Source organism: Microplitis mediator, chromosome 7 (genome assembly GCF_029852145.1).
Source record: "Microplitis mediator isolate UGA2020A chromosome 7, iyMicMedi2.1, whole genome shotgun sequence".
In the NCBI taxonomy this organism is placed as follows: Eukaryota; Metazoa; Arthropoda; class Insecta; order Hymenoptera; family Braconidae; genus Microplitis; species Microplitis mediator.
Window position 1 is genome coordinate 1,207,114 of NC_079975.1, and position 20,488 is coordinate 1,227,601.

Below are 20,488 nucleotides of genomic sequence, written 5' to 3' on the forward strand. Positions count from 1 at the left end.
AAATGGACTGTGAAAAAATTTTCGTTAATTTTGAAAATTCAAAATTTAACAAGAAACCAAATTTTGAAATACTTTTTTTTTATTGTAAAAAATTGGGAGTGAATTCGAAATAAATATGGATTTTATTTAAATCCGTAATTCGGAGTTCTGGAATTAAAAAAATCACGCGTATGGAGTCAATAGGGAGTTTTTTTCTGAGTAATTTCGGAGTCACGTAGATTTTATTTCAATCCGCATCTTCTCCGATCCGGAGTTTTAATGTCAAAATAAAATCCCCTACGAGTGAATTTCACTATTGACAAATTTCGACTTTGATTGCAAGTAAAATTATTTTTTAATTATTCGCGGCATTAATAAAGAGTTTTGATTAGATAGCGAATTAATCAAAAATTTTAATTACTACAAGCTACAGAACGTGTTTGTAATATATGGAAAGGTCGCCATGTAGCAAACTATGTAAATGTGCCGATACCAACAAATATATATACAATATATTTTAACGCAAATTATGTAAAGGCGTTATTTAAATAAAATTATATTAGAGATCGGTCAATATCTCTAAGGGTTTTGTAGCTTCATAACTTCGAAAACAAAAGTTTGTAAAATCAAATTTACAAGTTAATAAATATCTTGGCTATAATTTAATTAGACGCCGCGATTATTAATACAGCGTTGAATTAAATCTGGAAAATAAAATTAATTAAGCTCCTAGTAGACATAATTAAATTAAAACTTCCGTTGATTTAATATAAATAATCTAAAGTTAATTAAAATTATTATCCCTTGAAACAAAAGATTTGAAGTCTTTGAAAGAATTTGAAAAATTACTCGCCCTCTGTTATTTTTAATAATGGAATTGAAAGCGAGAATAAAATTAAATGGGTGAAAATACTCTTGATATTTTTTCATAAATATATTCTTTGTTTGGGTATTTATTTTTTTTTATTTGATATTTATCACTTTATTTTATCTTTATGCCACTTGGAGCATAGCGACGCCGATGGCAATAAAAAAAAAAAAAAAAAAAACAATTGCGTATACAAAAGTGGAATAAAGTACCGGTGGATTGATCCAGTCCGCATGTCACCAGGGCGTCGTTTATCCAGGATTTAATGCGAAACGCACGTACCGATTATTGTCGCTCGCCGACAGAGAGTTAACTTTTCTGCGTTAAAGATAAACCTCGGAACAAAATTCACAAAAGTCAACAACTCGCTCCTCGGATGCTTTTCGTCGTGCCCATCCGTCACTCCTTGACGTCCCTCCAATCCTTTTTGTCTTCCTCCTCCCCCTCTCGCCTACTCTACTCTTTTTATCCTCCATAAATTTTTTTTTCCAACTTACTGCTTCACCGAACAAACTACTTACAGAAAATTTCATTTGAAATAATAATAACATTTAAAAAAAAAATAAATTATCTCAAAATTTGGGTAATTTTTTTTCAGCTCAAACTTGAATTAAAAAATTTTAGTTTGAATTTAAAATAAAAAAAAAGTATGAAAATTTCTGCCGATCATTGAGTCGATAAGTAAAAAAAAATCGATAATCGATACATTACCATGTAAATTTTATGCCCCGAGGTTAAAATAAGGCCCAATAAGACCATCGAACGGTACAGACTTTTTTATGGGGCCCAAAATCTACTTTACCGATCTGCGGCTCTGAGTTTCTCAAGAAGGAGAATAAGCTGACGGCATGGGCATGAAAAGACGGAAGATAAAAAATTTTAGCTCGAGGGCGAGGGCCTTAGTTGGGGCCTCGAGAAACTGAAACCCGTCCCTGGAGCAATTCCGTCGGTCCATTGAAACCGGTTTCTCGATCTCTCAAGAGTTCCCATCTCGAGGATTTGAATGCTAGAGCCTCTCGTAACAACGATTCTCTTTGTACCTCACTCAATAAATTCACCAGCACAATAACAACACCCACTAAATTCAACTTTATTTACCTGGGCCGGGCATCTAGCGTTCAAAAAAACTAAAATACCGCTATTCAAATTTAACCCTCGGAAAATGTATTTTTTTTTTCTAATTTTGGGTGAAAATAGCCACGGTAAATCTATGTAAATTAATATGAGAAAGGATAATCCTTGCAGTCAAGTAGCGAGAAACCCGTTGAAAACAACCGAGCAAGTGTATACATTAAACCAGGACAAAGATAGTTTTGTTGCGAGGGACAAGAGGACGAGAGTGGAGTACTGGTGAGTGTACCGAGAGTATGGAGACGGTCATTCTGTGGTCGACGGCCTCAGTTGCCTCACTTAGGGCCACCTCACAATATAATACGGATTTTATGCTCTCAGCATCTCTCTTTATCTCCCGAGACACTGGCTCCATAAGTGGGATCTTATTCAGAAAACAAAACTCTCTTCTAGGTCCAAACCACCGAGCGACTAAATAGAATCTACTCATTGTCCTCAAAAATTAAAAAGTACAATTGACAATTGTCGTAATCACTTTACTGCATAGAATATTATCTCGAGCTATTGTTGTTCGTCATAAAAATATTGTTTAGTTGAAACAAAAAATAAAAATCCACGCAGCATCTCATCTCCAGCTCGTTGGTTTGCCGTCCGGTCTTGAGACCCAGTATCTCCCCACTCCTGGGAGTCAGGCCCGACTCGGCAGTCGGTGGGCCTTAGAGCCGGCTATTGCTAACTCGTTCGATTCGAGTCCACGTGCTCGCGACACCTGACGGTCTCTCTGCCGACGAGTTTGCTCGAACCGGACATAGAAGAGATCGTCGGCTGGGCCCGAGTCGGGCTCTGGGCAACAATGACGCCCAGTTATAAACGGTCTTTCGTACTCCAGTAGTCGATTTGTCGGTGTCCGTTTCTTTATTTTTTTGTTGTTTGTTTTTGTCCGTTAGTGAGCTAAATTAGAAATTTTTTTTTAACAAACTTACAGTTAATTATGGATTTATTTGACATAAAAAGTTTTAAAATAAATAAATCGAGTGGGGTTTAATGAAAAGAGGAAGGTGAAAGTTACGGATGAAAGGACTGATTGAAAAACAGTTTGTTGTTTTTTGTTGTTTCGCTCGTTATATTGTTGAAAAGCTCTCGAGAGCGGTGCAGACTCCACACTGTACTGAAAGTTTCAATTGCGAGGACCCAAGTTAGACGGTTTAAATGAAAAGTTGAGTCATATGTCGAAGGGTCACAACACATCCACCCGGCTACGGAGTTACCAAAGGCTTGCAGGTGTTTTGTTCCATTACAATATATATTAACTTGTGTGTGTTTTGGGCCAAGTGAGAGCGTCAAGGATTTATTTTATCCTCCTGACAATCAATGCCCCGGAAAAATGAGTAAAAAGGTGTTTTGTACAGTTGCTGTAATTACATATTCATCAAATGCTCCGTTAGACATCTGACGTACACATAAACAAATAATAAAAAATGTGCGAGTGCGATGACGAGTGTGACGGTGTCGAGTGCAACCCGCCAACTAAATGACTAGAGTAATACTAGTAATAATAATTTGTAATCTTGTGAAAAAATTAACAGTGAGATGGCCACTCTAGGTCTCTCGAAGGTTTTTATACTGGACAAATATTTTACCGAGTTGCAAAAATTTTGGGAAACTGAAAAGAAACTCCAAGGTAATTTTTTTAAAAAAAATTTTTTTTTCATATTTTTTAAAAAATATAATGAAAGAATAGAAACAACAATACGGTACTGGCTTAGCTCAGGTATAATACATAACTGCCCGGAGTGTGGAACCTGAGAGCACCTCAGAGAGTGAGATCAGTAGAATATTTCTCGACCTTTACTTTTTATTATTATTTTTGCTTCACTTTGTTTTACCCATCGCCATTCCTGTATATTATGTGTCTATATACATATACATATATACGTAAATGTATATTTGTATATATATATACTTCCTTATCTCACCTCGCGGACTGGCGGTGCTGGGCGCACTCATACAAGCAAACTGAGATTGTTGGCTACCTGAGTGTACAAGTACTGGCAAGTCTACATAACAGTGACTATAGAGAAGATCTGAGTCGGGTATGGGTGTAGATGCTGTAGGTCTAGATGCTGTAGGTGAAGGTACAGAGGGTATCGGTATACTGTAAGAAGACTCGTTCTCTCTAAGCGCAGCTTCTCTGTATACCTGAGTGCCGTTTCCCGGGAGGTTGATACTCAAATTAAAATTTAAATAAAAATTACGCGTTGTTGTTTTTTATTTTTTTACGTTTTTCTATTGCCATGGGCTGCTGCGCGGCGCTATTGAATTAGCGGGACCGTATTCACGATAGAGAATTCAATAGAGCACTTTTGATGGCAGTATGATATACCAACTAATCCTCAGACCTATCCCTTGGTTATGCTTCCCAGTGCAAAATATAGTTATATAATGCAGTGGTTGTATGTATGGATATATATTAAACTGGGACGTTATTGAGACTTTGTAAATTGAGTTTACAAAGTTACCCTTCATTATATTCTGACCGGCATGACTTATCGACGTGTAATTTCATTATTGTTTTAATTTTATTATGTTTACAAATTGTTGCTTATAATTTAAAGTTTATATATAAATATATATATATATATATATATTAGTATAATTAATTACTTTGCCTTGTATGAAAAACTCGAGATTTTTTCCAAGGCTTTCATTAATTAAAAAATTAACTTTTTTGACCGGTTCATTTTCGGAGTTTCCAAAGTTTTTACCGACCTACAGGTTCAATAAAACAATGAGTTGGTCAAAAAATTTTTTAACTCTGAATTTTCCCAAATTTTCTGAAGAAAATCAAAATTACGTCTATCCGATCTTGATTTTTAAAAATTAAACAAAGAATCTAGTGAATTCTAATTCCTTATTAATATGAATAAATATAGGGGAGGGGCAAAAGGGGGTACTTAAAGAAATACCAAGTTTTCGAGGACTCAAATACGCTAAATCTTTTTTTTTTTAATGATATTCAAAGTAAATAGAAGAAATTTTCAGTTACCGTCAAAAAAAAATTTTTCATTTCTGCGGGCAAAGGGGGTACCCCCTAAAAAAGGTAAAAAAAAAATTTCTGGATTTTAAACGAATTTGGTTAAGTTGAATTTTTTTGTAAGTAATTTACATGAAGAAAAATTATATTTTACATGTTTATTGGATACAAAAGAAGAAAAAAAATTTTTAATAGTTTTTATCATAAAACAAACGTCATTAACATTTTTCAACTGACAATTGATTTTTGAACAAGTTTACCAAAAAAAATTCAAAGTAACGCTTAATTATATATATAGAAGTGATTTTGGAATGTTTAAAAACCATTTAAAATATAAAATTTTTTTTATCAAATTTTGGGGGTACCCCGTTTTGCCTACCCTACCCCCTTTTGCTCCCCCCTTCCCCTATATTAGTATAATTAATTACTTTGCCGGTTGTATGAAAAACTCGAGATTTTTTCAAGGCTTTTATTAATTAAAAAATTAAATTTTTTTTGACTGGTTCATTTTTTGAGTGTCCAAATTTTGTACCGACCTACAGGTTCAATAATACAATAAGTTGGTCAAAAAATTTTTTACCTCTGAATTTTCCCAAATTTTTTGAAAAAAAATCAAAATTACGTTTATCCAAATCTCGATTTTTAAAAATTAAACAAAGAATCTAGTGAATTCTAATTTCTTATTAATATGAATAAATATATGAAAGCTTATAAAATAATTTATTGATATGCAAAAATATTAAAATCCCATAGAAGTAAATTACCCAGCGCAATTATCAATATCCAATAAATAAATAGGTAATTAAATTTCGCAACCAAATGAACGATGAAATATTATTATTATTATTATTATAAATATGATGAAGTATACGCGGAGTATTGACTTGAACAGTTAGCTAAATCCAACAGATCGCATAAAATAATACCATAGTCATAAAATAATGACAGAGTATTATATGTGTACTAACCGAATGATAGGATGATTTTATCAGATTAATCCACGCGAGTGTAAACTTCGGCTGATCATGAACGAATGTTCTACTGCGGCAATGTCGGAAGTATTTAAAACCGCTGGTTAATCTCGATCATCCAGTTTTGATATCACATTCCATCGTTCGCGATCGCGTTATGCTTCTCGCCAGCTCTCCCCTTCGTCCCTTTGCCCTCGCCGCCCCTTTCTAGTGCTGGCTGCTTTGAAATTATATTTATATTTATATATATACACACTAATACAAATACTAATAGTCTGGCAAAAGATATACTGAGTACAACAGCATGCGATCACAGAAAATAACCAGGAGTACGCGGTCACGAAACCAACTTGTAATAATTACTTTCGCCATTGTACACGTTATTTTCCCACCGGTCACTCTCTGTCTCTTTCTCTCCTTCTCCTTCTTTAACTGTATTGTCAGACACGTCATAACGTTAATACTCTTGCATATGGAATTTTATTCAAATATATCCACTACTTATATAATAAATTATTATTATTATAATTATTAATTTATTTAATTACCAAGTTACTTTGGTACTTCAGTCAGTCATAATAATAATTATTATTAAATTTTAAATACAGGTTAATTTAAGTCGTCGAAGCTCTGAGTAAAATTAAATCTATTGATTATTTAATTTATAATTTTAATTATTGGATGGAAAGTTACAAGTTCGTGTAAGACTCAGTTATCAATGTGGAAATATATAATTCTATATAAATAAAATCATATGCTATCAATTTTAGAATTTCGCAAGTTAATCCGGGTCGGGACGCTATTTTCAAAAATTCAAATTTAATATTTATTGTATTTTATCTATTTAAGAATTAATCGAAATTTTCAAACTGGAAATTTTAATTATGTGAATAAATCATGTCTTTTTAAAGTTCTATTAATCTATTTTAATAATAGGAATTATACTTCAATTAAAATAGTAATGAGTTTAAATATTCAATTATAATTTGTTACTTTTACGCGTCTAAAATTATCCGATTCATTTTTTAAAATTTATTTGAACCCAAAAAATTTTAGCTCTCAAGTCATAATAAATAATAAAAAAAATTTCTTGGGCAAGTGAAAAGTTTTCTTGATGTGAGTAAAAATTCCGAGTCGAAATTTAGAGCCCATTTAGAGACTTTTAAAGTCGGACCTACTTCGAACTTGGAGGCTCTAAATAGAGCCTGTTTCTATGTTAAATTAGGTCCGATTTTGGTCCCTGAGTTGCTACAAATTTCCGTTTTCGGCACTTGCGGGCTCAATCTAGGACCTGATGAAAATTAAAATTAGGTCCGATTTAGGGCCTGTAAGCCCTGGTTTATTGTAATAATAATAATAATATTAATAATAATCATCGTAAATTATTCAATTATAATGAATCGAAATTTATTATGGGACTAATATTGTCGGACTTGAAGGTTCAAAATCGGACCTCTCAGTGAATGTTAGGACCTCCGGGTTCAAATTCGGAGCTACAGGACTACAGGGCTCTAAATCGGATCTTTTAAGGGCCATAGGGACCTATATAGGCTCTAAATTTCGACTCGGGAATTTTTAGCGCGAAAAAATCCTTTTTTTCTGTGCGCTAATTTTAAAAAATCTTTGAATTTTTATCACCACATGTTAATTTAAAGTTACAGTTCCCGCTAAGAAATTAATCCCAAGCAAATATGAGAGTAAACACACTTACCGGCTGAATAGTCTTAATATGAAACGTCTAAGTTAACAAATGCCTCAACACATCTAATCACTAATCGCAATAAAGTACAAGCACAGACACACAAAATCCACTGCAGTCCTTACCGGCACTAACCCTAGCCGCCCTGCCACGCATACCGACATCTCAGATTAGATATCTGCACATACATGCACACACGCACACACCAGCTCATATGTGTGTCCACATTAACACGTGTTTACATGCATGTACATTTTATGATCCGAATATACACACCCGTATGTCAAAAGTAAACACATATAAAAGCGACCTGAACATCGGCACGTACTGTACATACCATGCACACCATTTGTATATATATGGATATATGTACCTGTATATACACGATGTGTACACTGTACATATATAATATCCCATCCCTTAAAACTCCATACTCTATTTTATGAATATCCATAGCTGGTGTGCACAAGTGTGGGTGTGCATTGGTGTGTGTTCGTAATACACACACACACACACACGCGTACGCAATATAATACTTGTCCGTGAATTTCTTTAGGATTTTCGTCTCACGAGTCTAGCTATTTCAACACCCTGTTACTCAGCCGTCATATCTGAATTTTCGTAATTCTCGCATGCTCAGATCTTATGAATACCACCAGCCAACCAAGTCCACTCTTTACTACTCTCAAACCCTCATTTTATATTTATTATACCTTTTTATATGTGTGAATAACTTTTGTCGAGAACATATATATGTACAGGTATTTGAGGAAATAAAATTCCATAGCTATTTGTAGACATATGTTGACATCCGCCGCGGTTTATGAGTATCAATGACACACTAGGAAACTTCTAACTTCGTATATTATATATATGTATATTTATATATTATTTGATATTTAATAACACTTGTAATAGATACATGTTTATGGAGGCTTGTGATTTATTAAGTCGGGTATTAAATTTTATTATGCAGTGGATTTATGTATTAATTTTATTTATGTTATTGGCGGCCTTATTTGGCTGATTTGGTTTTTCTTAGACTTTTATTGAGATTTTGAAAGACGTAATGACTTTACTTACTGTGCAAATGATGAGGAAAAAATAATTTTTAAGTTAATTTCGATTTGGTTTTTTTAAATTTTTTTAGGATGGGGATTTAGTGAAAGGTATAGAGAGTTTGGTTTGAATTTGTCATGTTGAATAAAACTGTACAGAGTTCATGATCGCTTATTTTGAGCTTAAGCTTTGAGCTTCCGGATGCGACTAATTGATATAAGCCGCAGTATTTTTGGAAAATGTTTCAAATTTAAAAAAATTACGCACTTTTTGTGTTTATCTCTCTGTGACTTAAAAAGGCTGCGAATATCGGCGGATATTGATATTCATGAAAACAGATTACAGAGAATTTAAGCTTTAGAGTGAATTTTTTTTACGCCGATGCGATAATCTCAATAAAAGATACGGCTTTTTAAATTTTATTATTCATAAAATTTTTTCCATCAGGAAAAAGTGGGAAATAGGCCACCCGGGTAAAAATTCGCCCTTTACAGTTTTTTTCTAAATTATACGATAGAAAAAACATCGGGCAAATTGGGCCGATTTTTAAAATCCAAAATTAATTCCCAATTTTTTTTTACTTCAGCCGTTTTACCCCATCAAATTTTTTCAATGACTAAGTCATATATATATCAAATAATTATTTAGCGAAAAAAAAACTAAAATTTTTATTTAGGCGGCCGACTTTACTGCTCCCGTTATGACAAAATAATTATCGAAATTTCTTTGATGACAAAAAAAGAAGGGCTAAAAAAATAAATCTGTATTTGTAAACTTGTAAAATGTTTAACAATTGACAAAAAAAAAATATTTTATCAATGAAAATATTTTGAGTAGATTTAGTCGTTCAGTCAATTCATAAGTTTCCTCTCTTCCTTCGAGCCAGTATGTACGCGATCATGCAGACAAGTTTAAGTCGTGTGAAGCATATATAAGTACCCAGAATATACATACACACGTCTCTCGAATGTGGTAAAGAAAGAAAAAAAAACTAAAAAAACAAACCTGTTTCTTTAGGACCAACAACTCACGTCTTAGTCGGCCCTCTCAGCTCTCGGGTCTTTTCTCAGCTCGAAATACCTGGTAACTTTAATTTCTGGGTAGTACCCGGTCCTTGAATACCTGTTCACGATCCTCTTCCATCACCGTTTTATTCATCTTCTCCTCCCCCTCCTCTTTTCACTTGCCAGCGCGTCCCACTTGGCCCAAAGATCTCGCTCCCCATTTTTTCACTCCGGTATTCTTTTATGTTTTTTAATCTCCATATTTTCTACGAATATTATTTCAGGTGCATTCGCTCATTAATCGACGGCACTCGCGCTCGAGCTAATATATTTTTAATTACAATTACAATCCCAGTATATATATTGCGATTGTTAATTACATCAGCATAAAAGTAAACATTTACATCTTTATTATTTCCAAATAAAATATTATTTTAATATCATTTATTTAATTGGTCAGAACATTTACTCCATAATGGCTTTAAATATATATATATATATATATATATATATATATATATATATATATATATATATATATATATATATATATATATTAAGCCATTTTGTTGAAGATTGTGCGCATTTTCCGACGTATAGTAAACCAACACAACTAAAACCTCGAGAGTTTAGAGTAGAGGCGATTTAAGTAACGAGAGGAATTTCTATTTTGTACTGCAAGTAAACGCATTAAACTCTAGCCCCTTCTGAGTCCCGTTAATCCCAATGGTAAAATGTAAGATACATATAAATGTATATGCAATGGTTATATACTTTGTTTATACATGTATACCAGTTGTTGAGATACAAGTTAACTGCAAAGAGAAAAATACAAGTACATAGACTGCACAATATATATATGTATAATTGTATATATATAAATAAATGTTCATCAATTTGAATATAATACGGATTTCGTAATGACATTTACATCTTTGGTATTAATTGTAAATAATATAATACAGTGTAATGTTCACTTTCACTTAATAAATATATGAATGGGGGATTATTTCTTTTTTTTTTGTATGCTTGTATTTTTTTATTGGAACAATGCGAAAAGTGTCAAAGCTTCGCGAGCGTAGTCGCGTATAAAAATAGTTGCTTCCGGGTGTTAATTAACCCGTTTATGTCGGAAATTCATTTAAACGTCATTGAAAATTTTATTGATTTAATCTGGGGATAATAAAATATATAACAATTTGTGTTATTTCATTTTAATTAAATTATAAATTAATTTTTTTTAATTTTATTTATTATTAATGAATAAGGGAGGGGGGATTTACAATTTTTTGAATATGACATACGAATAGAAAAAAATTTATTGTGGGAAAAATGGGTCGTGAAAATTTTATTGTTGGGTAAAAAAGGAAATAATTTTTTACCTTCTATTTATATGACGTACATTGAAAATAAAAATAAATGGATTGATAAGAAAAATTTTAGGTTTAAATTTTGTCAAAATTTGTACTAAGCACGAAAAATGTAAAATTGCAGATGCATCCTCCTCAAACGAAGCTTCACATTTGCAGCAGCGTTTGAAAACCCTAAGCACCGAGCTAGTGACTCTTCGGAACCGGTTGCACGTGAGCCAGCCCGGAAGCAACGGAGCAGCGAACGGCGTGAATAATACCATAGCCTCCCCTGCGCCAGGATCAGGCTCCGGGGGCGTCGGACCAGGACCCGCGGGAGCTGGATCAGTAGCAACACTAGCGACAGCAAGTTGTGATAAGGGTGCGCCGACAGCAGCACCCGCGGTGCCGCCACGCAATACTCAGTCTCACAATAACGTCGTGCCCCATCCAATTGGACACTCATCCGGGCACAGTGTTACCGCTTCCGCTATTATCCATCCGCACGCCAATCATTCTACTGCCAACGATCTCGGCCACAACTCCACCGCAAACAATTTAATATCTGGTCCGTATATACATATATGCACACTCATATATATAACAGCCCAGACTCCGCGGACCCCAGTCACTATCCTTTCATTCCACCCTATTCCGGTCTCATTAAAGCTTCATCCCCTATTTATTTCCGCGTCTGTAACTCTATTTTCGATGTGTCATCGTCCACGCGATACTTTCTATCCCGTCATCAGCTGCAGACTAGACCCGACACGATTTTAATTTTACCACCAGACAAATTTATTTCATTTTTTCCCTCGGTATAATTGTCGCTTTTATTTTTAATTACATTTTAATGCAATAGTAAAATGCTACTTTTTTTTTCTTTTTTTTTTTTTTTTTTTTTTTTTTTTATTAAAGTGCAATGAGTATTTTAATTGTAACTCTTATAATTAAATATTTATTTCGTTCTATTAACACAACCTCATTCTATTTAAATTTATAATTCAAACACTTGGTTTATTATTATTTAAATTCATTTTTCTTTACAATAGTATTCATAAACAATTACTCGAGTTATTTTATTATAATTTTAATTTAAAAAATAATTATTTATAAACTACAGATTTGGAAAGATCGAAACGTTCAGACGACGGATTGGTGTCATGTGTGACGGCATTGAGCAGCTTTCGGTCACCGCCGATTTCGCGAATAATTGCCGACGTTAAAGGAAGCGGAAAAGGACACTTGACCCAACGATGTATCACCAAGAGTGGGCAGTCTGTCAGCCAGAATTCGACGACTCTGGAGGATTTGATTCACTTGCCGGGACCTCTGACCGAGGACGCGGTCCTCAAGTGCCTCCAGGCGCGATTCTGTGCCAAACAGTATCATGTGAGTAAACGAAAGTAAAAAATGGTAATTATATTAATTAGCTTGATTGTTAAATTACGCGTGTATGGCATATCCATGAGCTGATTGTTAATTCGGGTACACGGAGTATAATGAGGCCTGCTGGCAAGTTTTGTTCGAGTTGGTGTTGAGCCTCGGGCTGTGTTCACTCTTGGGACTCTAAAGAATGCAAACGGAGCAACGCGAGCCCCAGGGTACCGCCTTTTCTCCACTTACATACGTCTATCACACATGTATATGGATATGTATATATATATATATATTTATGTATATGTGTGCACACAAGTAGAGACTGAGTGAGAAAGAATAAACAAGAAAAGATCGTTTCCTTCCTTGGGATCACCATCAAAGTAAAGATCGTGATCCTATACGTGTTATATAGCAGGTGCCGTGCTCGCATTCCTTTTAAAAAGATACAACTTGTCAAGAAAATGGAGTCTTATTATTGTTACACATGTCGAGATCTAACCGACGGCCTTATCTGATTTCAGTGTCAATTAAAAAATTTTCTCATTATTTTCAAAGCTTACAAAAAAATCGTTTATTTAATTCGTCACTTTCATTTTAAAATCTCAGTAAACTGTGTCGGTTTACTATATTCGGAGGAATTTTAAATTAAAAATATCACGGCGCCATTTTTTCACCACTTGGAATTTTTGTCACTTGATAAAATCTTGAATATAAATCTGATATTTATTATCAAATTTTTATTTGTTAAAATGAATATGAATTAAGAAAAATCACTTATCAATTTTGAAAATAAATAATTTGATGATAATAAAATTTTGAAAAATTATTTTCCTGTAATATTGAGGTTAGAATTTATCCGAAGTTCTATTGTCGAGCCATTTGTCCCAAAAATGTTAGGAAAAGAATTAAAAAAAAAATGAGCAGAGAATCGATTCCACTCATGTCTACTCACATCCTCGTTTCACATACAATTTACCCAAGTTGAACTCTATTCGGCTGTAAAAAAGCTATAAAACTTGTAATAATAAGAAAAAAAAAGTAATTGCAGCAGTACAATTGCTAGCTCATGTCAAAGTTGACGGTTTACTTTTCCAGGCAGCTAAAGATCCTGACAAGAGGTGGTTATGTTGCTAGCATGCAAAGTGCCTCACGCTTATCTCCAGCCTCTGTGGTGAAGCTCACGTGGAATCGCGCGGGTTTCTCTTCGGCTTCTCGGTCTCCATTTCCATCTCCTTAACATCTGCGTCGCATTCACGTGCCCGAACATATTATATACATACATACATACATATATATACCTACCCATCAACAACAACAGCAACAGCCAGACAATATTATAGTCTGCCATCAACCGCAGATATCGGTTTTTACTTTATTTTTATTATTTCATTTAAAAACGTCGTCTCGATACTTGATACTCTCGTACGTGCCCGCAGGTGCGTAATCGTTTTACGCAAAGCATTTTATGCATCCAGACGCTTCCTTATTTTACTTAACATTCTCTCGGCTTAGAAAAGATGAGAATAATTTTCATTATATAATTTTTTTTCAAAGAGAGAATAATTAAAAAATGAAAATGAATATTTTTAATTTTAGACGAATGTCGGACCCATACTAGTGAGTATCAACCCCTATACAGATGTGGGAAACCCACTGACGTTGACGAGCACACGGACCGTGCCATTGGCACCGCAGTTGAACAAGGTCGTCCAGGAAGCCGTGAGACAACAGTCCGAGACTGGTTACCCACAGGCCATCATCCTCTCGGGTGAGATGAGATATATTATTACGAAATTTATATTACGTTTACTTACAATTAATATTTCTATATGTATATATAGATGTTTACATTAATTATATATTTATTGGAGCGCTTACTCGATGCAAACTTTGAGATTCACTTTATGGTTTTAAATAATTAAAAAAATATAGAAAGGGGTTGGGTTAAGGGAGACGATGAGGAACTTGCTAACTTTTTAAAAGTTTATGCGCGGGATTTTTAAATTTCTGTGTATGTTTAAAAAAATGGGTGATATTTTAAATTGACGTGAATTTTTTTATTTTTTAGCTGTCAAAAATTTGACAGCTGTCATGGGACTTTTGAGATTTTTGAATTTCTTTTTATAAGATTTAATAAATAAAAAAAAATTGTAATTTTGAAAAATAACTATTTAATTTTTGTAAAACAAAATTTAATTAATTTATGGGTCACGATTTTTTGTAAATGAGCCATGGGACTTCTGGTATTTTTTGAATTTCTTTTTATAAGATTTAATAAATAAAAAAAAATTGTAATTTTGAAAAATAATTATTTAATTTTTGTAAAAAAAAATTTAATTAATTTATGGGTCACGATTTTTTGTAAATGAGCCATGGGACTTCTGGGATTTTTGAATTTCTTTTTATAAGATTTGATAAAAAAAAAAAAATGTAATTTTGAATAATAATCAGATATAATTTTTGTAAAAAAAAATTTAATTAATTTATGGGTCACGATTTTTTGTAAACGAGGCAACGAAATATAATTAAAAGTCTCAAAATGAATTAACGCTTTGAGGAACTTAAATAATATTTTTTTTGTGAAAAATAAAAGATGAAAAGATTCTTAAAGCAATTTATTTATATAGGGACCAGTGGATCGGGCAAGACTTATGCATCGATGCTCCTGCTCAGACAACTCTTTGACGTAGCCGGTGGTGGCCCCGAGACCGATGCTTTTAAACATCTCGCCGCGGCTTTTACTGTTTTACGCTCCCTCGGCTCCGCCAAGACTGCGACCAACTCCGAAAGCTCCAGAATTGTAACATTTCACTCACCACCTCTTTACAAAAAAAAAATTTCCACCCCTAAATAAAAAACATTTTTCTAGGGTCACTTCATCGAAGTCCAAGTGACTGACGGCGCTCTGTACAGGACAAAAATCCACTGCTACTTTTTGGACCAAACCCGCGTCATTCGACCGCTGCCTGACGAGAAAAACTATCATATATTTTATCAGATGTTGGCTGGGCTGTCTCATGACGAGCGCGGTATTCAAAATTTTTTTTTTTTATTCGTAACAAAATAAATTTTTGCAAAATAATAAAAATTATTATTTAAATTTTCCAGTTAAATTACATCTAGAGGGATACAATTTAAAAAATCTCCGGTACTTGCAACACGGGGACACGAGACAAGACGAAGCTGAAGACGCTATTAGATTCCAAGCATGGAAAGCGTGTCTAGGTATTATATAATCTTAATTTGTATATTTATCTGCTAAAATAAAAAGGCCTTTACTGAATACAAATCAGGGAGACAATAAAAATGAGTAAATAAGTCGGTAATTAAATTATTATTCCAGGTGTGTTGGGGATACCATTTTTGGACGTAGTCAGAGTTCTCGCGGCAGTTCTGATCCTCGGTAACGTGGGATTTACCGACGGCCCTGGCGTCGAGGTCAGCGTAATTGGAGAAAATGAGTTGGCATCAGTCGCGGCACTTTTGGGGGTCCCACCCTCCTCTTTATTGCGCGGTCTTACCTCGAGGACTCACAATGCGCGCGGTCAATTGGTTAAATCTGTGTGCGACGCCAACATGGTAAGTTCTGCTACGTCTCTAATTTATTTTATCGATGATAATAATTGACATAGTTTATATTATTATCATTATTAATATTTTAATGGTAGTAATGAGAAGTAATTATGATTGTAGTCAAATATGACGAGAGACTCTTTAGCGAAAGCACTTTACTGTCGCACTGTAGCGACGATAGTGAGACGAGCCAACAGTTTGAAGAGACTTGGCTCAACTCTTGGTACACTTTCATCGGATTCCAATGAATCGGTTCACAATCAGGCTGAGGTCACTAGCCAGCATGCGTCAACAATCGGTAGTTCTGCAGGTAATTTTTTTTCTTTTAATCAATGGACGGTTCTACGAAAAAATAAAAATGAAAAATGTGTTAAATAAAAGGAGGAACAGGATCCCGCAGCATGGCGGCGTTGAACAACGCGGTCCGTCACGCCACCGATGGGTTCATCGGGATCCTCGATATGTTTGGATTCGAGGACCCGAAGCCGAGTCAACTGGAGCATCTGTGCATAAATTTGTGCGCGGAGACGATGCAGCACTTTTACAACACCCACATATTCAAGAGCTCGATCGAGAGCTGTCGAGACGAGGGCATACGCTGCGACGTCGAGGTCGATTATGTTGACAATGTGCCTTGTATCGATTTGATATCCTCTCTGGTAAGAGCTCCTCCAATCTCAAATTAATATTATGCACACCCACATATATATTTTCCCCCAGCCACTGTTTGATCTCGATAATAAATACATGCATCGCCGCCCTCTACTCCCGACCCCACTCATTATAAATCTATGTCACTAAATTTTCAGCGCACTGGTTTACTGAGCATGTTAGACGTCGAATCCTCGATGCGTGGAACTGCTGAGAGTTACGTTGCCAAAGTTAAAGTGCAGCATAAGCAGAACCCAAGATTATTTGATCCAAGAAGTCTCGACTGTCGGTCCTTTGGCATTCAGCATTTTGCCGGGAAAATAATTTACGATGCTTCGGATTTTCTGGGTACATACTCGCTTATTTATTTATTTATCTGTTTACTTAGGGACTAATTAATTTATCATTTTATTTTTTTATCAAGACACAAACAAAGACATTGTCCCAGATGACCTAGTTGCTGTTTTCTACAAGCACACATGCAACTTTGGGTTCGCCACCCACTTATTTGGCAGTGAACTGAAAGCACTTTATGCCAGCGATACTGTGCCACGTGGTGTCAGCTTTAGAATATCACCGACTTCACACACTGATTTGTTAGTATTGTCATTGCACTGTAAAAAAATCGAGTGAATTAGAATTTTATTCAAACACTCTGAGTTCCGGGAAACAAAATCACTCCGCATGTGAAAAAATTTATTCCTTCAACTTCATAAGAGCGAAAGTTTCCTTAATTTGAGTCAGTAATTTACTCCGAAATTTTACTGCGATTTCACTCCGGGTAGTTTTTTTATAATTAATTTTTTCCAAATTTCCTTGGGAGTGAAATTCACTCCCAGGGAATTTAATGAATAAAAATCCCACCGGATTCACTCCGCGAATTTTTTACAGTGTGATTAAATAAATAATTAATTAATTAAGTGAGATAGTAAAGAAATGAAAAGTAAATTTAATAATAAAAAAAATAAATAATAGACTTTATTGTAGATTAAATGGTGACGAGCCAATATCTACACTCACTCAGGACTTCCATACACGTCTTGATAATTTACTACGTACGTTAGTACACGCACGTCCACATTTCGTACGTTGTATCCGTAGCAACGCGACCGAAACGCCTTTACATTTAGATAGGAGAGTTGCAATGCGACAAATACGTTCTCTTCAAGTACTTGAGACTGTTAATTTAATGGCTGGAGGTAGACAATTACTTTATTATTATTATTATTATTATTATTATTATTATTAATTTTATTTGTAGTTGTACTGGCACTTGCTCTTGTTGGCTATTTTAATTTAAGCGAGCGAGTTAACGGCGGACGGTTTTGGGAACTGGAGCAATGAAAGTTTACTTTTCTAGATAATTTATATATATTTATATACATTAACAGGATATCCACATCGAATGCGTTTCAAGGCGTTCAATGCGCGGTACAGACTGATTGCGCCGTTCAAGCAGCTGCGACGATCCGAGGAGCAGGCTGTCGAGGACACTAAACTTATTTTGCAAAATGCACAGCAAGTTAAGAGCAAGTTTGGCGCGAGTACCAGTTGGGCACTCGGAAAACGTCACATTTTTTTGAGCGAGGGGATAAGACAGCAGCTGGAAAATTTGAGATCTGAAACACGTCGGAAGGCTGCCACTGTCATACAGGTTCTTTTTTTTTAATTTTTATCGAATTTAGATCTTTAGGTAAAATTAAATTTTGAAAATTAATTCTGTCGGTTTTAAAAGAGATCTTGGATCAATAGCTCAGGACATTCAATATTTTGTGGCCATTATTTACAATAATAATAATAATAATAATTTTTTATCATAGACGACATGGCGCGGATGGCGCGTTAGAAGAAGATGGCCAGTGAGACGCATCCCTCTTTCACTACCAACCGGAATTATTTCCAAACACACCCAGCACTCAAACAACGGAACCCACCGCAATGTCACCAGTACGACAACCGGAACCCGACCCCGGCCGCAGCCGATCGCCGGCACTCCTCCTCCAGATCCTACCGAAAAGTGCGCGGATCAAAAAATGATCCAGCAAACCTGCACTCTCTTTGGACTTGACCTCGTAAGTTCCACTTCTCCGTACTTCTGACCAATCCCACCCTCCAGTGCACTAATTTGCAAATAATTAATTTATCTAACAGGAGAGACCGCCTCCAGTGCCACCGAGTAGATCCTACACAGTAACGGGAAATACAAAACTCGGTTATCCTCAAACGCGTGTCATGAAAATGCCATTCCCAGGTAAATAAATTTTGCAGTCAACAATTACATGTTCAATTTTGATGTTTATATTAGGGTGCTTTTATTTCTGCGACTATTTTTATTTTCACTCCCATCCCGAAATTTTGTTGGAAATACCCTCAAAAAAATTCCCTGCGAGTTTGAGTCCGTAGTAATCTTGGGTTTTTATTTTTTAAACTTCTATAACTCCGCGGCATTTTATATCATCTCGCCCAAAGTCGGGATTTTCTCAAAATTAAATGCTCTACAAAAGTGCCCGCGGTCGCGAAGTCGTAACTCATACGGGTGGGGTAGTACGGACCTCTAAATCGATTTTTTTATAGAATTCTTGTTTTTTCTCTCAGAAAAAATTTTTTTACAGAAAAAATGTAAATGACAATTTTATAGGAAATTCAATTCTCTACAAAAAAAGTCCTTAGCACCGAATCACTCAGATTGATATTTTCTGAGATATGAGTAAAATAACAAATCAATGTTTTCTAAGATTTGATTCGACATTTTATGAGAATTCAATGCTACGTAAACTTCAATAATTAATATCTCAGGAAATATCAATATTAGTGATTTGGTGCTCAGGACCTTTTTTGTAGGAAATAAAATTTCCTATAAAATTGTCATTTACATTTTTTCTGTAGAAAAATTTTTTCTCAGAGAAAAAACAAGAATTCTATAAAAAAATTAGATTTAGAGCTCCGTACTACCCCACCCGTATGAGTTACGACTTCGCGACCGCGGGCACTTTTGTAGAGCATTTAATTTAGAGAAAATCCCGACTTTGGGCAAGATGATATCATAAAATGCCGCGGAGTTATAGAAGTTTAAAAAATAAAAACCCAAGATTACTAAGGACTCACGATCCTGAAGTTAGCAGACAATTAAAAATTTTTGGATTTTATTTTGAACATTTAAATTTAAAAAAAAAAAAAATCAAAAATGCACATGTAGAAAATTTTAAAAACTACAGGTGCAATTTTTTCAAAATTTTTTTTTTTATAATTTACTGTCTAAAATAAAATCCAAAAATTATTAGACGTCGGCTAACTTCAGGATCATAAGGACTCAAACTCGCAGGGAATTTTTTTGAGGGTATTTCCAACAAAATTTCGGGATGGGAGCGAAAAAAAAAATAGTCGCAGAAATAAAAGCACCATAGTATAAATGAATGTATGAATTTTTGTCCAGAAGAAGGCGAAGGAGAAGTTGTTTTGTTGAAAGGCGAGACGGTTTTAGTTATCGGCGCATCGGCTCGACGCGGGCATCTTCTTGTCGAGCACAACAACGTGACCCTCCACGTGCCCTATCAGTTCATGGAATTGAAGCCGTGTAATATTAACATTTAATTATTTATTTAAACATTTATTACTTATATTAAATCACAAGACTCTTACTATTAATTATTATTACTATTAAAAAAAAATTATACGTTACATTTGAGTGTAATTGCCAATAAATTGCCATAGGAATTTTTATATGTAGTAATTTAAAGAAAATAATTAACAGAACTGCTATTATTGTCTTCCATAGTTAAGATAAATTTCTATATTAAAATAATGATGAGGATGTAGAAATATAAACGTACAAAATATAAATTTATAATTA

General features: G+C 34.4%; 1 protein-coding gene across 6 annotated transcripts in view; it reads left to right on the plus strand.

Moving 5' to 3' along the window:
• The window catches only part of LOC130671598 (unconventional myosin-IXb), a 41,211-nt gene extending 20,723 nt beyond the window's left edge, over nt 1–20,488 (plus strand). Inside the window, exons 1-17 of one of the 6 annotated variants that reach the window (XM_057475591.1) lie at nt 2,741–3,599; nt 11,180–11,602; nt 12,158–12,426; nt 14,011–14,182; nt 15,042–15,214; nt 15,284–15,443; nt 15,523–15,639; nt 15,758–15,993; nt 16,108–16,297; nt 16,369–16,646; nt 16,797–16,986; nt 17,063–17,234; nt 17,614–17,837; nt 18,030–18,292; nt 18,459–18,710; nt 18,790–18,889; nt 20,072–20,487. In XM_057475591.1, coding sequence (XP_057331574.1) covers nt 3,509–3,599; nt 11,180–11,602; nt 12,158–12,426; nt 14,011–14,182; nt 15,042–15,214; nt 15,284–15,443; nt 15,523–15,639; nt 15,758–15,993; nt 16,108–16,297; nt 16,369–16,646; nt 16,797–16,986; nt 17,063–17,234; nt 17,614–17,837; nt 18,030–18,292; nt 18,459–18,710; nt 18,790–18,889; nt 20,072–20,229 — 3,468 coding nt within the window. In that variant the 5' untranslated portion in view covers nt 2,741–3,508 and the 3' untranslated portion in view covers nt 20,230–20,487. Of the gene's footprint in view, nt 1–2,740; nt 3,600–11,179; nt 11,603–12,157; nt 12,427–14,010; nt 14,183–15,041; nt 15,215–15,283; nt 15,444–15,522; nt 15,640–15,757; nt 15,994–16,107; nt 16,298–16,368; nt 16,647–16,796; nt 16,987–17,062; nt 17,235–17,613; nt 17,838–18,029; nt 18,293–18,458; nt 18,711–18,789; nt 18,890–20,071 lie in introns of those variants that run through there. The other 5 variants (XM_057475593.1, XM_057475588.1, XM_057475587.1 and 2 more) reach the window with 5 other exon arrangements.